Raw genomic sequence first — 16,469 nt, 5'->3', positions numbered from 1 at the left:
AATATTTGGGTAGGGAGGCAGAAATAAAGAGAAATTTAGCATGAAAACAAGCAATTAATTTCTTGGGAAGATTGTTTAGTTTGAGATATCTGCAAAATAATTTGATAATGTTCTAATTTATAGTTTGATCTTTTTGGCAGCTGGGTCAAGAACCTAATTGGACGATGTCGCACAGTTTCCAGAACAGAAAAAATAACCCCGCGATGGGAACAAGACTACCACCTGCAGCTCATGGGCAAACTGGGATTGTTTTATGAATATCTTGAAATGAGTAAGTCCTTAGTGAAGTTTTAGGTGACATAAATTATATTGGAACATGTTTTAGATCCCAAATAATTACCTGGCATATTGAAATGAAGAAAGATGTGCTTTTCTCCACTAGATAAAATGACACAATCAGGCTTTCAAATAAGGTGACTGTGTGTATCTTTGTCAGTTGTTGTACAGAGCTAAAGGTTTATTACTCAGCAGTGAAACGGAATATTCACTGAGGCACATCCTCACCATTCTAAGTGCACTCTACCCAGGCTGTCTGAGAATGAACTCAGAACTATTATTAGAGGTGATTCAGCTTGGGCTGGAATCCACACCGGCACAGCTGTTGGCAGATACACTTCTGAATGAGTCATTTGATCCAGCCTGGACCGAGAGCCTGTAGGAGCATGCTGTTTCGAGGCAGGAAAGGTCACAGGCTTCCCCTTTCACACCTCCCACCTGCTTTTGACAGTGTATCTCTTTCTCCTGGCCCATCATTTTTGCATGGTTGCTTGAGTGACCTCATGGCTAATCACTGGCTTGAATTTAGAACTCACATTTTGCTGGTTTGGAATTAAGATTTAGGACAGGTCCCTTCTTTCTTGAATGCCTTTGTCCGTTTGTGCAGTATTTGCTTGGGCTCTGTTTCTCTTCCGTTGGACTTGGTTCTGAGCTCTTGGGTGCCTTTAAATGGACACCTCTCAAAACATTTCCAGAGGAAACACTGTCTTTTCTATTATGCATGACACACTTGTATCTAATAGAAGGCTTACTATTTACTCGTTTTGTATCTGTGCTCTTTCAGCTAACCATGGCACTGTTACAATTTTTTTAAGCTTAGGAGAATAGGAAACACACATTTTGGTTGACAGGCCTTGCTTTTATGCAGAGGAGTTTTTGTGTTTGCAAAGATACCTCTTTGTGGTTCCTGTTTACAAGTCTGCAGATAGAGGATGGTTTCATTAAACCACGTTCTGTATATAAAATAATTGCTTTTAAAAATATACATTATACATGGAAACACATCTGCTTCCTTCAGTGAGTGAAAGGTTCATCTTGTAGCTTCTTCAGTCAACAACACTTTGCAGCCTGCAGTTTGATTTGAATTTCATTTTTGCTTTTGTTATGTTTCATGACCAGGTTCGATTAAGGGTATAGCTTTAGTACATAATGTAGAAGCTATATTTATTTATTTATTCTGTTTATTTTCAAAAGGACTGCAAGACAATTACCTCTGATTCCAAAATGAGTCATAACTGTAAATATTTCTTATTGGAACTATTATCAGCATTAATAACAACATTCTGGGGCAGAATATCATTTGTTATTTTAGTACCAAAAATATACCTTGGAGAAAGTTATTTTTCTGTAGTTGACTAGTCAAATAAATAGTGTTGCGAGAAGAAGTTATAGGAAAAGGTTGTGCTTTGGGGAGAAGTTGGTATGACTTTTAGAATTTCATAGTCTCATTAAAATAATTACCAACAAAATAACTCCTACAAGAAAGGATGGAATAACAACTGTTACAGATATTTTTTTAGATTATTACATTGTTTTCCTACTATCTAATACCTAATGAATTAGAAAAATTAATCTGTTTCTGATCTGTATTCAACACCAGAGCGAAATCTACTTTTTGTTATTTTACTTTTTGGGAGATAGAATTGCCAAGTGCCTTTTGAATTATTTTTGTTCCTCTAAAATAAATATAGAGTGCCTCCAGTGATGGTCTCATCACCACAACTCCCTCCTTCTGGTTTTCCCCCCATATTCATGAATGACACCGCCATCTACCGTTTTAATTATGCCTCCTACCTGCTGAAGGGAACCATCTTCCGGCATATAACCCTGGAGCCTCGTACCCAGCCACCAGCTCTGTTCCCCTCTGCCTGAAACACCCTTCCCTGCTTCTCTACCTGAGGAACACCTGTCAAGCCTCAGCAGTAACCCTCAACTTTTCACACAGATTTGCTGCTCTTTTCTCTAGGCATTAACAGCGCTTAATTCCTGCCTTGATGGCATCTGGCTGTGTGCATTCCTGTCCTCCTGGCTAGACTGATTCCCCCCAAGGTGGCTACCAGGACCTTTGCATCTTTCAGCCCTCAGCTGGAGCACCACTGTCTGGACCTCATACTCATAATATTTAAGTGACCTAAGCTTGGAGTTTCAACACACACATACCGCTGTTAGTTGAGTTTACATTAACATTGCCCCCACCATCCCAGTGAAGTTCTTTATGGCATGTTTTTGGGGTTTTATTTTTGAGTGAAATTTCTACTTTATTTATTTATATCCACCATCCTTGGAGATTATTAAAGTAACCCTGGTGTGTTAACCAAAATTGTCTCCCCAAGTGTATGTTCCTAACTTCTGAGAATTCAGAATGTTCCTAACTTCTGAGAATTCAGACACAGGTTATAGAGAAAGAGCCTGTCAGACTAAAATCTGGAAGCCATAAGATAGCATTTTGTGCTTCTAGCATGACACAGCATGACCAGTCTCTTGAGAACTTAGTGATGGCTTCCCAGGGGGCAGGTGCCACAAATTAAATGCAGTAAAGTGATGGAGTGGGCCCTGTTTTTCTCTGTCCCTGCCTCTTCGACCCTTCCTAACTTGACCTCACTGTCCTCCATCTCCAAGTTTTAAAAAGACCTAGTAAAACAATGACCCTCATCTATTATTTTCTCCATTTAATTTACTATAATTAATATCAACACTTCTTCAGCATCTTCTCATGCCCACCCCTTTCCTGTCTCTCCAGTGCTAACCCCAGCTAAGCACCCCTTACACTCTGCAGGACTCAGGCCTGTCTTCCCCCACTCCCTCACCTCTACTGTTTCTGCCCACCACCTACATTGATATTTACTCATCTTTGCAGGCCTCCTCTCTCTTTACTCATTCATTCATTCATCCAATAAACATTTTTGGAGCACCTGGAATGCCAAATACTGTATCGATTGGTGGTGATACCAACATAAGGAAGACAGGGTGCCTGCCCTCACAGAGCCAAGGGAGGGGTGGTAATACCTGGCAGATTGTTAAGAAGGTGAATGAAGATCAGACTTCCTAGAGCAGCTGATATTTGAACTGGATTTTGAAGGATGGGTGGAAGCTGTCTACCTAAAGTATGGTAAAGGGAATAGACATTTCATGCAGAGAGGTAGACCCATTTAAAAGTATCAGGGCCTGTAACAGCTTGGCCAGTTCAAAGAGTGGCAAGTAAACAAAGTATGGTGAGAACAAAGGATCCAAAGGTGGGAATATCAGGTAAGCAAGGGCCATGTCATAATGGGTCTTGTGTGCTTAGCCAGGGGACTAGAACTTATTTTTTTTAAGATTTTATTTATGTGTCAGAGAGAGAGAGAGAGCATGCACACACATAAGCAGGGGGAACGGCAGGCAGAGGGAGAGGGAGAAGCAGGCTCCCTGCTGAGCACGGAGCCCGATGCAGGACTTGTTCCCAGGACTCTGGGATCATGACCTGAGCTGAAGGCAGACGCTTAACTGACTGAGCCACCCAGGAGTCCCTAGAACCTATCCTTAATGAACTTATCCTTACCCACTGGAACATTTGTAAGCAAGAGAATTATATAATGTTTATGTTGAAAAAGATCAGATCATTCTGCTGCAGAATGGAAGATATTTGGAAGGAAAAGGATATTTTGGGAGGTTACACCAGGTAACCTACGCAATTGGGTAATCCCCACACCTAAATAGAGGCAGTAGGCATAGGAATAGAGATCAGGGAGACAGATATGATACGTGTTAAGGAGAGGACTAGTATAGCAGGTGAGGAATAGAATTGTTGAGATAATTTCCAGGAGCTTGAATATGAGGAGAAGAGCTGGTTTCAAGAAAATGGTTAGGCATTGGATATTTTTGAGTGTGAGGAGGTCTGTGAGACCTATCCATAGAAATATCCATTAGAAAGTTGGATCCACCAGGAGCTCAGAGGAGCTGCAGGTGAGGCCATGGGAGTGATGCAGCATGCCAGGCACAGAATTGATGAGGCCCCCGAGGAAAGGGGACATTTAAAGGGTAAATGGATGGAGGGGGCACCTGGGTGGCTCAGTTGGTTAGGTGACTGCCTTCGGCTCAGGTCATGATCCTGGAGTCCCTGGATCGAGTCCCACATCGGGTTCCCTGCTCAGCGGGGAGTCTGCTTCTCCCTCTGACTCTCCCCCCTCTCATGCTCTATCTCATTCTCTCTCTCAAATAAAATCTTTAAGAAAAAAAAATCAAGGGGGAAAAGCATTCCACTGAGAGGGAAACATTTGGCCGTATCAAAAGCAGCCTAGTAATCCAGCAAATAAGGACTGAAAATGTACGCTGGCTTAGGAATAGGCAGTCACCACAAAGTGAGTGTAGTGAGGGCTGAGGCAGGAGGTCGGGCTCGGAGAAAGGAAGGAGTGGTTGAGAAACAGTTTAGCTACTTCTTCGAAAACTTGACTGCAAAGTGAAGAAGAAAGCAGAGCGTGTTAGAGAGTAATACAGGGTCATGAAAACATTTTAGGCAAGGATTATTTGTGTTTCTACAGTGTGTTTCTTGCCTTGCGGAATCCATAGGTCTTTTTTGTTGTTCTTCATTTCAGAAGTTTAGAAGGTTCTTCTCGCTTGAACATCAAAACAGATTAGATACCATGTTGGTTTTTCTGGTGCATTATTTTTAAATTAATCCATCTGTAATTTATATTGGTGTTAGAAGTGAGGACTCCATAGGTCTTTCCAGTGATGTGCTAATTGCTCTAATACTTGAATCCACTGATTTGAAGTATCCCTTTTTATAATATAGTAAAATCCCATGAATATCTGCATCTGTTCTAATTCATACAATGAATGCACTAGCTCTAAACTGTTTGAGTTGCCATTGCGTAATAACATACAGTAGCATCTCTTGGATCTGGCCCATCTTAGCCTTTTTCAGAATGTCTCTCGTACTGTCAGTTCAAGCATCCCTCTTTGTTATTTTACTTGTTTAGTTGTGTAGATTTCTTGAAAAACTTCAGCATCACTTTTCAGCTTTAAAAAAAAAATCTATTGGGGATTATTAACTAAATTTGCCTTAGAATTCAAAATTCTATTTTGGAGAAAAAAATTGGTAAGTCCCCCAGCTTGAGTCAACCCAATTAAGAGTATGGTACATCCTACCATCCATTCATTTTTCATTATTTGTTTTTATTTTTTAAGTCCGTTATCATATCAGTGTTAACATTTCTCACTAATTTTTTCCTAAGTAGTCTGAGCTTCTATTGTTATTTTAAATGGCATCTTTTCTGTTTGAGATATTTAACTCGGTTAATTGCCAGGATAGTCCTAATTTCTGGCTTCTCTTGAATAACGAGGAGATCTGGCGACACTGGACCCTCATTCCAACGTGGCAACTGGGAGTAGTCCCTTTCATTAGGCTACGCGCTTGCCAGTATACCACAGTTGACTGCACCCCCTCCACACGTTTCTGTTCTTGCCTGGGCGCTGCAGGCAGAGGAGTTCCTGTAGGGGTAGGTGGTACATAGACACAGTCAGCAGCATAGCACCAAGCTCTGGTGTCAATATCTAGGACATCACCCGCTCTGGTCCTTGCCTGTCTTCCCCGAAGATGATGGCTCCTGCCTGGCCTGTGGACCTGCCAGATCTTTCCAGCCCTCTCTCTTCTTCTTCTACAACACACCCTGGTCTCTCAGACCAGAGGCGCATGCCAGTTCCTTCTACCTACATACCCCTCCATAGTCTTGCCCTTCCTGGCCAGATTGGTCCCTGCCCCTTTTCTGAGCTATAGGTGTAAAGGGGCTGTAAAGCTTCCTTTTATTCACAGCCTTAGTTCCATATCTGTACTAGTTTACTTGAAAGGTTTCTTTTAGATCTCTGGCCATCTCATTTCTAACCTTTACCCCCTCTATGGTACAGCTTGCCCCAAATCTCTGATGTCCTGTCTGTAGTGACACCGTATAAATTACAGACGAGGAAAAAAAGAACTTCTAAGCCATCACTTGAAATTTTACTTACTGTGACCACATAGACTGCAACAACTTCAAGATAAAAATTCCTAAAGAAGTATATTTTGCCTTATTAGGCCACTTTCATCACCTACATATCTGTGATTCAAATTCTCTTCATGAATGTACTGCATTGCATTTGCAGACTCAGGGGAGCTTGTTCATTTCCCTGTTTCCGGCATATTTCCTCTAACATTCTCTAAACATAGCCTTCCCAAAAGTCCATTTCTTATTTCTTTTTAACTTGTTAGATGCTTCCACAATATTCCTGTTCTTTTTAGCCCTAAATCACGAATCATCTTGCAACATTCTTTCAACAGAGAATGAATAATACAAAGTGTCCCAACTTTACTGCCAGCAAATAACTGATTAAAGATTTTAAATATATTATTCCTACTAAGTGTATACATATGAAAGAAACCAGCTATAACTAGTCTTCTTTCCAGAGACTTCACATTTGTCTTCTGTTTGGGTTCTTTCACTGTTGAACATTGTTATTACCATGGGTGTCTTTTCTCTTTGGGATTTAGTTTGTTGTTTGCCTTTTTCTTTATAAGAGTAAAGGAAAATATGTTGTCCTTCCATCCACCTGCCACTCCATGATGTGTGTCCATTCCATTGGCAGTTATTCAGTTTGGGTTCGTCACCTTATTTGTGGCCTCTTTTCCACTGGCCCCTCTGTTGGCTCTGGTGAACAATATATTGGAAATAAGAGTGGACGCATGGAAAATGACTACCCAGTATAGACGCATGGTTCCTGAAAAAGCCCAAGACATCGGAGCATGGCAGCCCATCATGCAAGGAATAGCAATTCTGGCTGTGGTGACCAATGTGAGTAAACCTAGGTTTCACAGGGATTTTAGATTGAAAAATCCAAAAATGCATTAGTTTTGCTACCTAAAGAATCAGATGTTTGCTATTTTTTTTTTTAATGGGAGGGAGATGCCAATACTATTTGTCATATAAAAACAGTTGTTATAACTGTGATTGTTATTTTTTAATGTTCTTAACGGTTTGTATTCTTATTCGCGACTTACAAAGTCAAGACCTCTTACGGGAGCAGTTGCTAACAGTGACCATTATACTATTATTCATTTGCTAAAGTTCTTATTCAACAGAAACATGGTAATAGTAATAACAGTAAGTACCAACTCTCTTAATCCTCACAGGAGTATCAAAGGAGTTATCCAGTAGTGCTTTTGTAACAGAGATAGAAATCTGTCCACTTATAGTTGGAGGACCCTAAAATAAGAACTATCATTCTACCATATTTTATCATATATTCCAAACTATCAACTTAAAATATTAACTATTTGATGATGAAGTATGTATAAGCACTTTGCGTTCCATTCATGTGTTACCTTCCTTGTCTCCTAGGGCAGAGGTTCTTCAAGGAGGGGGGCTTTAGGGTGGGTTCCATCTCTCTTCTCCACCCCACCCCTTGGCCTTTGCTAGCCACTCGCTGGTCATTAGCTAAGCAGCCTCATACCCTGCATGTGTCCCAGCTTGAGGGAACAGAACATAGTCCTTTACAACCTGTATAGACTTTGGACCAATCTGAACAGTTACCTCCCCCTTCCTCCTTCCCCCTCTCTCCCTCTCTCTCCCGCTTTATAAACACAGGCCAACAAGGAGCTCTCAGGGAGAATAAGTTCCATACCAGCCCAATGGGGGAATGACCACCTTCCCTAGAAATATCCTTACAACTAGGGCTATTTCCTCCCTTATTTCATTGCCCATTTTACACTCAGGTCACATTCCCCAACATGACATCCCAGTTTTAATTTCTTTGTCAAGCCACACTTTCCCTTAATCCGCAGCCTTTTTCCATGAGCACTTGTGGAAACAGAAGAGAATTCAGTGCCTGTGGGTCAGGCTCCTGGTCCAGGTCGGCACTGCAGACCGGTCAGACCCAAGGTCCAGTTCTCAGTGCTGCAGCTTCCAAGCTACATGACCTTGGGCCAGGCCTTAACACTTCAGAGCTTCAGTTTATCATTTGTAAATTGAGTAGTTCCTTACCGCATATTTTAAGAATATTATATACCACAAAGGGTAGCCAGGGACTTCAGGGAGTTAATGCATGGAACGCACAGAGCCTGGTCCTCATGCAGTGTTAGCTGCTGCTGTGTTATTATCTTCATCACCCATCATCAGTCTCAGTGACTCTGTGTAGACTTTGACAGGTATCTAAACTAAAGGCACAAGAATTTTACAATGTGTCACTGAGCCGTGGTTATAGTTCTACACAATAAAGCCAATTATCTGGAACCCAGCTGTCACACCAAGAACCCTTAATTTATCTGAATTGTATGCTATCCCTACTTCTTGGAGAAAGTTGCAAATTGCACACAAAAGACAACTGCTAGCTTATATCATTTTCCATTCACCCAAGTAGCCCACACCTTCAACATCCCCTGTGCTACGGAATGAAGACGTGCAGAAATAGGACAGTGAGGCCTTTCAAGTTCTACAATCATAAAAGAGTGACTCTGTCACATTCAATATGCTGTATAACCCCAAGCAAGGCAGGAACATGGACTTTTGTGCTTTAGGAACATTTGAGCAACAAGGTTTGAAACTAAAAGCGTTTTTGTTTGACCAGCTAACCAGAAAATTCAGAGGACTCCTACTCCCCATTCCTCAGCACTCTGGTTTGATTGTGGGAGGCACCTTCTCCTACTATCCCCTGCATGGGTCCACTCCATTGGCACAGATGGGGTATTGGCCGTGTCTCTAGGGCTACTCTGGGGGGTGTGGGTGTGTACATGGGCACATGCATGCCTGCTAACTGGTGCTACTGGTTCTTATCCAGTAGTTTTTTCTTCTAACTTAGGCGTCGTTTTATTATACCCTAGGAAAACTACTTTTTAGATCATTGATTGAACTACGGACAATCTTTCTTTCCATATTATTAGGATTTAATACAGCTTCCAAGCTGCAGGTCCTGTGCATGTTTGTGTACGTGTCTGTAAGAATGAAACGTATATCATTCCCTCACATACCTAATGTATGCCTCTACCATCTACTGGGCACAAAAAGGGCTAACTTTCCATAATAGGAGAACTTTCAACTATGGGAAGAAGAGAATAGCCACCAGGGATGAAAATGGACATCAAGCAAGAGTTTGGTATAAAATCATTCATCTTAAAGCTGCTGGTGCAATACATGAGCTGAGTTGACGTGGTTGTCTCAGGCCACAGTATCTGCCATTGAAGACCGATTTTAATTTGATATAAATGGAAAATTGTGTTCAGAACAGCACAGGAAGCAAAGCACACCGCATTTACTTGCACTCTTGCAGTGCGTCTCAAAACAGCTCAATTCAGGAGGAATAAGTATCTTGTCAGAAGACAAGAGAATTCTCTTCCTTGTTGGAATTTTTATAGCTTCCTGGAGCACATCTGCAGGTGATTCTGTAAAAAGCTATAGTTAAATAACAGGAAATGTTAAACTACTGAAATCTGGGAAAAGTAAAATATTCTTGTCTTATACCCACCCCCCCACCACTGACAGGCAAACACACACACACACACACACATTCACTTCAGAGGAAATGACAAAGCTGGTTCTACTAAGGGGAGTAATTTTGCAATAGAAAAGCCCCCTTAGTTGTTTTTCTTGCTCTGCCTGAGATCTTGTTTGTTGGCTTATGGTCACACTGCATCTAAACCATATGTTCAGATGAATACTTTTAAAAATCATGTGCCAAAAACATGCCTTTCTGCTTCAGTTTTAAATGAATCATTTAGCTTTGTTTATTTGCAGAGAATTTGGGTTAAAGTATATTCCTTACTTTCTCCCTCTTTCAAACCAGTTTCATATATTGGGGAGTTTAAAGCCCAAATTAAAGAATTTTAGAGAAAATTCATGTAATTCATAATAGCTTTATGTCCTGATAGAGGTCTGCCTGACACAGACCCAGGTTAAAAATTAATCTCAGTTTATTCCTTTAATCTGGGATCACACTAAACTTTGTTCAGTTAGTCTTTCTGAAGTTTAGAGGCTTAGACACTAGATCTAATAAAACAGGCATACACTTGACTGTATGAATGCAGCAACCCCATATAGTTTCTTGCTACCTACATTTTAAAATTAATAAATTCTTGCTCTCTAATGAAGCAACATATGCAAGTATATACTGAGAGTTTAAAGTCAGACAGACTATGGGTTGACATGTATAAGTAAGTCAGGATACTCTAGGGAAAAAAGTATGAATTTGAAGGCCACTATTAGACTAAGGAAAATCTATTTTATGCAATTTATATTCTATTTTAAGAGGCAGATATTTCAAAATCAGTTTTATATCTATTGTAAACTCTACAAAGGATTTAAAAAAGGCCAAATTATTTTCATAATATTGACCCTAATATTACTTATGAAAAAGGGCCTTCTAAATCATAAAAGAAAGATTAAAATTATATCAAGTAGGGCACCTGGGTGGCTCAGTCATTAAAAGTCTGCCTTCAGCTCAGGTCATGATCCCGGGGTCCTGGGATCGAGCCCCGCATCGGGCTCCCTGCTCGGCGGGAAGCCTGCTTCTCCCTCTCCCACTCCCCCTGCTTGTGTTCCCGCTCTCGCTCTCTCTGTCAAATCAATCAATAAATTATATCAAGTAGATTTCCAAGATTGATTGAGTTGTATAATATTCTAATTTTTGAAAATCTAATTTATATAACAATATATGCAAGCAACTTGAGTTAATCCAGGATACCCTGGTCTACAATTATTCTTACTGTACTTAAGAAACATAATAGGCAACTTGCAAGCCTTTGCTTTTCAACTGCAGATGGACTTCTGGACAGCCCTTAGGTGAACTGAAGATCAAGAGGAAGTAACTGTTCTTTAAAGCAGCTGCTCAAAGACTTTAGGACATTCACTATCTATATCCATTTGACAGGAAAGGATTAAAGTTTCTGAATCTTTCATTAAGAAAAGTCAACTGATGAACACACAATTCTGGTGTGTTTGTTAACCATAGCTATAAAGGCTCTAAATTAATGCCCCCTTCCTGTTTTCCTCCCCATATAGGCCATGATCATTGCTTTCACGTCAGACATGATCCCCCGCCTGGTGTATTACTGGTCCTTCTCTGTCCCTCCCTATGGGAACCACACCCATTACACCATGGAAGGATACATCAACAGTACTCTCTCCATTTTCAAGGTGTCAGACTTCAAAAATCAAAGCAAGGGAAATCCAGACCCTAAGGTTGTCATCCCTACCACATGCAGGCAAGTTCCGCTTACATGTTTGAAAATGCATTTCATCTTTTAAAGGACTTTTATTGTCATGTAATTCTAAATAAAATTGCTGGAGACATTTTTTCTTCCCCTAGGTTTCTTTTTAGCCAAACTTAATACAGACTGGGGTCAGAATTTACAAATCAAACCATAAAGCATGATTTAAAGATGGGGGTTCAAATGGTTGCAGGGAGACTGATCCAGGAGAAAAGTCTTGTTTGTATCTTAGAAACGAAGAAACTCAAGGAGGTCCAAAAAACAAGTTAATTCGGTTGTAATGACTAATCTGTTAATTCGAGCACAACCTGATGTACTGAGTGACAACAAAGTAGCACTCTCTCTCCAAAAATACAAAGATGAGAAATGTAAAGACCTCAGGCTCACCTAGCAGTATTCTCAAAAGCATTCCTTAAGGACTCTCTGCATTGATTGTAATGGCTGGTAAGGTCAACTGTGGACAGTAAACATCAAGTAAATCACTACTTGATGAAGTGTGTTGACTATAAAAAAAAAAAACAACAAAACTATGACCTAATCAGAGTCTTAACCCTAAAGGAGGATTTAAATCTCATTTAGTTCAACTCCTCAAACCCTTCTGTGGTTCAGATTCTCAGCAACACAACCAAGAACCCAGAAATAAGCCCCAAATAAATGTTTCTAGAGCCTCTTTGGAATTCCACATTGAGTCTTCTTACTCTTACTTGCCATAATTCTAAAGAGTAGTTAAACTCTTCCAGGCCTGATAGGTTACAGGCTGAGATGGGCTACCTGAGGGCGATATATACTCAGAGCAGTAGCACATGATATCTCATACGGAAATCAGATTGATTATATTATAACGAGCACATGGGCATTACTCTCTACAGGGAGAGATAACCCATAACTTGAGTGAAGCCTGAGGATACCACTATATAAATAAATTTATAAGCCTGTTCCTGAAAATACGCTACATTGTTCTAGTGTTAATACTCTTTTGAGAAAGCAGGAATAAAACTGACAAAAAAATTTTTTTTTAATACTTTTGTGTTTACACGTATGGAATGTGTCATTACCATCATCTTCCTATTTTATGTTCAGTCAAGTATTACTGGAGTCATTATTTCAGGATTTTGTAGCCAAATTAAACTCTTGGAGAAAACTTACAGGATGTCCAGTTTTAAAAAGCATTGCATTAATTATGACATCTTTTGAAAGGGGCCCTTGCTTACAGTACTTAATCAGAAAGAATCTCCTGATAGCCCTCTGGTTTGTTTCCAGGTACCGTGATTTCCGGAACCCACCTGGACACGAACAACAGTATAAACACAACATCTACTACTGGCATGTGATCGCAGCCAAGCTGGCTTTCATCATTGTCATGGAGGTAGGAGAAGTATACTGTGAAAGAGTTCATAAGGCAGTAGATTTGCAGACCTTTTATTAGCAATAAGTGTTGCCAGCTCTGACTTAAAATACATTCTTTTCTCTTGCTAGTAAATTACCTGTTAATCACATTTAACATGGGCATACCCATAATGCTCTCATTAATGAAATGGGTTATCTGCTTGAAAAGGTGAAAGCATGTTGTGTGCTGGGGGCGATTCAGTGCCTCTCACTGTGGTATTGAGTGCCTTTTTGAGAAATTTGGGGCGCCGGGCAGCATGCTAGACTGTGAAGGGGCTTACCGAAGATCACGAAGATGTGATCTCTGCCCGAGAGACTGTTATTGCTGTCCTAGTTTTATTTGTATTATTATTAAGTATTTTTATTACATTTTCATAATATACCTCTTAGAATAGTTTTTTAAGCTCTTAAAAATGCCTATGGCAGTGATAAATTTGAAACTGATCTAACCAGCTTTACTTGTGACACGGAGGGAATAACTGCTACCAAACCACGAAGCCTCAGAAGTTGCTCGATGGGTGTGGTCAGTTAGGATTGCACTTCGCCGCAGAAAACACAAAACCCATCGATAGGGGCTTAAAGAAACAAAGATGGATTTTGCTCACGAGAAGTAGGTGGTTGCTCCCGAGTCAAGACCAGCTCGCTGACATGAGGACCGGATCTCCGATTCTCTAGGTTCTCTTTCTCTCCCTCTCTCGGGGTGTCATGTGTGGTTGCCATGGGAGCGCTACAACTCCAGATAGAGCACATGTCGGGTCCAGACAGGAAGGGGATGCTCGCCATATCCGTTCCTTTTTGTCAGGAGAGAAAACGTTTTGCCAGAATCCTCCAGGGCAGACGGCCGCCTGCATCACCTTGGGTAGCACCAGAGCACACGGCTCCTCTGAGCGACAGAGTAGGCCCAGAGGCAGGGAATTGGGTTTGCTCTGAACAAAATGAGGATCTGTTAGCAAGAAAAAGGTGGGATAGGCTGCCTGGCTTTGAGCATTTTCCTAGGATTTTTTTTTTTTTTAATAGCTACCAAACATTAACAGAAGAAGAAACAAGTTGTCATTAGCTCCCCATCATCAGTGGATTCCTGGAGTATCTGATCCGTCAGCAAGAATCACTGGTTTATATTCAGATATGTAGTTGCCAAAGTATTTCAACTTCTGCTTCTGATACCGTGGTGGACCAGATCCTGAGGGGCCATTTCACTACACAGCATTCAGAATCAGCTTAAAATATAATTTCATTTTTGAGCTCACTGGAAGGGAGGAGAACCTACAAAGAGGGGGCAGAAAGGTGATGGCTAACCTAGAGCAGTTAGCACCCCCCTGAAGCGCAGGGGCACTCTGAGGACGAGTGCGGTCATCAGCACCTCCCTCTAAAGGCTCAAGGGCACCAAGCAGCAGGTCAGCAGTGAGGTGGACCAGCTGAGCTTGAGACTCTTGGATTCAGCCAGGGGCCCCCAAAAGAGCTAAAATTGTCTCAGAGCAGAAGGAAATGCATATATTCCCTGGAGAAAAGGTGTCCTCGGTTTAGACCACATTTTTTTCTCAGATTGAAATAATCAGGTATGAGCTTCCAAAGATCAACAATAATAAGGGGAAATGAGAAAAACCACAGGTGAGATTCAGGGGGAAAAAATAATAATTTGGACCTTCAATAACTTCAAGAGCATGCATTATCATGTTAGGAATATAAATTCAATCTGTATGAAAATTTAAACAAAAAATGAGTGATTCATAAATGAACAAACAATAAGAAACTAAAAAATTACAAGGTAATTTTGAAAAATACATAGTCATTAAAATGAAAAAGCATATGGATTAAACAGAAGTCTGAAGCAAGAATGAATGAATTGGGACATAGGTCTGAAAAAAATTACTCCCAGCACGTCACAGGGAGAGAAGAAAGTGGAAAATATGAAAAAAATTATGGAATTTTCAAAAAATTCACAGAAGGAAAAGGATACTAGAGAGGCAATATTTGAAGAGTTAATGGCTAAAATTCTTCCCAAAGAAATGAAAGGGCTCTGTTCACAGAGCAGAAAGCACAGCAAACATCAGGCAGAATAAAGAAATCCATGCTTACGCAGATTGTGACAAAAGTGCAGCTCGTCAAAGATAAGATCTTAAAAGTAACCAGAGAAAAAGGACAGATGACTGATAAAGAAAATTAAAATTGAAATGAGAGTAGACTTTAACAGCAGCATGGAAGCCAGAAGAGAGTAGTCAAATAGCTTCCAAAATGCTAAAGAAGGGAACTCTAAACCTAGAATTATAGCAAAATTTTGAGTAATTGAAAAATCTTTCCATAAAGAAAATGCCAGCCCATATGGTTTTGTAGGAGAGTGATGCCATACTTTCTAGAACAGATCATTTTAGTTACCTCCAGAGATCAGAAAAAGGAAACGCTCTCCAACTCCTTTTTAGATCCTAAAAATCACACAGGAATAGAAAGAGGAAAATTATAAGCCAGTCTCCTTCGTTACATTGATGCAAGGATCTTTCTAAAATGTGCCGATTGAATCTAGCAATATATTTTTTAAAGATGACATCAGACCACATTGGTTTATCCCAAAAATGCAAGGGTGGCATAACAAAGTCCACATCTATAAATATAGATGGGGAAAAACAAACCTCTCTTTCCTACATCAACTTTTGCCTCTTTATAATTTCCATCATTCAGATCCACTCTCTCTGTCATCTCAAATATTCTCCACCTCACATTACCTAACTTATCAGAAGCATTTGACACAGCTCATCACTCCTTCTAGGAGTTCCTCCTCACTTGGCTCCCAGGAAAAAAAAAAATTTTTCCCCCTTTTCTCTTACGTCACTAGGCAGTTCCTTCTTCATTTCTTTGCTAGTCTCTTTTCTCTCTTCTCTCTCTCCTCACAGCTTTGGTGATCTCATGCAGTCCGTTGGCTTTAAATGCCATCTATATGCCAGTGATTCACAACATATTTACCTCCAGAACACCGCTCTCCTGAACTCAACCCATGAATCCAACTGCCTACTTGACCTTTCTGCTTGGAGAGCTAACAGATAAATCTACTGCCCCAAATGCCCATATTTTCTTCAGTCCACTTGCAATGTTCTCCTCTCTGTGCTGCCCTAAATGCTGCACCCACGGTGGGTCTGCCCCCTCTCAGTCATGGCAGTTGGCATTTACCCCACTGGTTAAGGGCAAAATTCTTGGAGGACCCCCCCACACACACACTTACCCCACATGCAGTGCTGTTGGCTTTTCCTTTGACAGTACATTGCAGATCTGACCCTTCTTACGAGCTCTGTTGCTAGAGCCGGGTTGGAGTCACCATCATTTCTTGCCTGAATTAGGGCCACAGGCTCCTGACTGGGCTCCCAGTTGTCTTCACATCTCATTCAGAGCCGGGCAAGGCCTGACACGCTCTAGCCATGCTCTGTTACCTCTCTCTCGTCCCTGCTCTCCTCCTCACTCATGTCCCTCCAGCTCTGTCGCTCCTGATGTACAGCCGGCAGGCTTCCACCACCGAGCCTCTGTAGTGGCTCTTCCTTCTGCCTCGCATGCCTTTCCTCCTGATTTCTGCACGGCGAGTTCCCTCACCTGCATAAAGCCTTGGCTCAGTGAG

The 16,469-nt window shown here is 40.9% G+C and overlaps 1 protein-coding gene and 1 long non-coding RNA gene across 4 annotated transcripts in view; one reads left to right on the top strand and one right to left on the bottom strand.

Moving 5' to 3' along the window:
- The window catches only part of LOC129045795 (uncharacterized), a 338,247-nt gene that overhangs the window by 5,516 nt on the left and 316,262 nt on the right, over positions 1 to 16,469 (bottom strand). The window lies entirely within an intron of this gene.
- Positions 1 to 16,469, top strand: part of ANO6 (anoctamin 6) — a 183,853-nt gene that overhangs the window by 162,856 nt on the left and 4,528 nt on the right. For both annotated transcript variants that reach the window (XM_045873584.3, XM_045873585.3), the window contains 4 exons: positions 141 to 271; positions 6,874 to 7,079; positions 11,277 to 11,479; positions 12,746 to 12,851. In XM_045873584.3, coding sequence (XP_045729540.1) covers positions 141 to 271; positions 6,874 to 7,079; positions 11,277 to 11,479; positions 12,746 to 12,851 — 646 coding nt within the window. The remainder of the gene's footprint in view (positions 1 to 140; positions 272 to 6,873; positions 7,080 to 11,276; positions 11,480 to 12,745; positions 12,852 to 16,469) is intronic.

Source organism: Mirounga angustirostris, unplaced genomic scaffold, assembly GCF_029215605.1.
Source record: "Mirounga angustirostris isolate CCGP_5_RB_7025 unplaced genomic scaffold, mMirAng1.0.hap1 SCAF_5, whole genome shotgun sequence".
NCBI classification, from domain to species: Eukaryota; Metazoa; Chordata; class Mammalia; order Carnivora; family Phocidae; genus Mirounga; species Mirounga angustirostris.
This window is presented reverse-complemented; position numbering and strand designations above follow the sequence as displayed.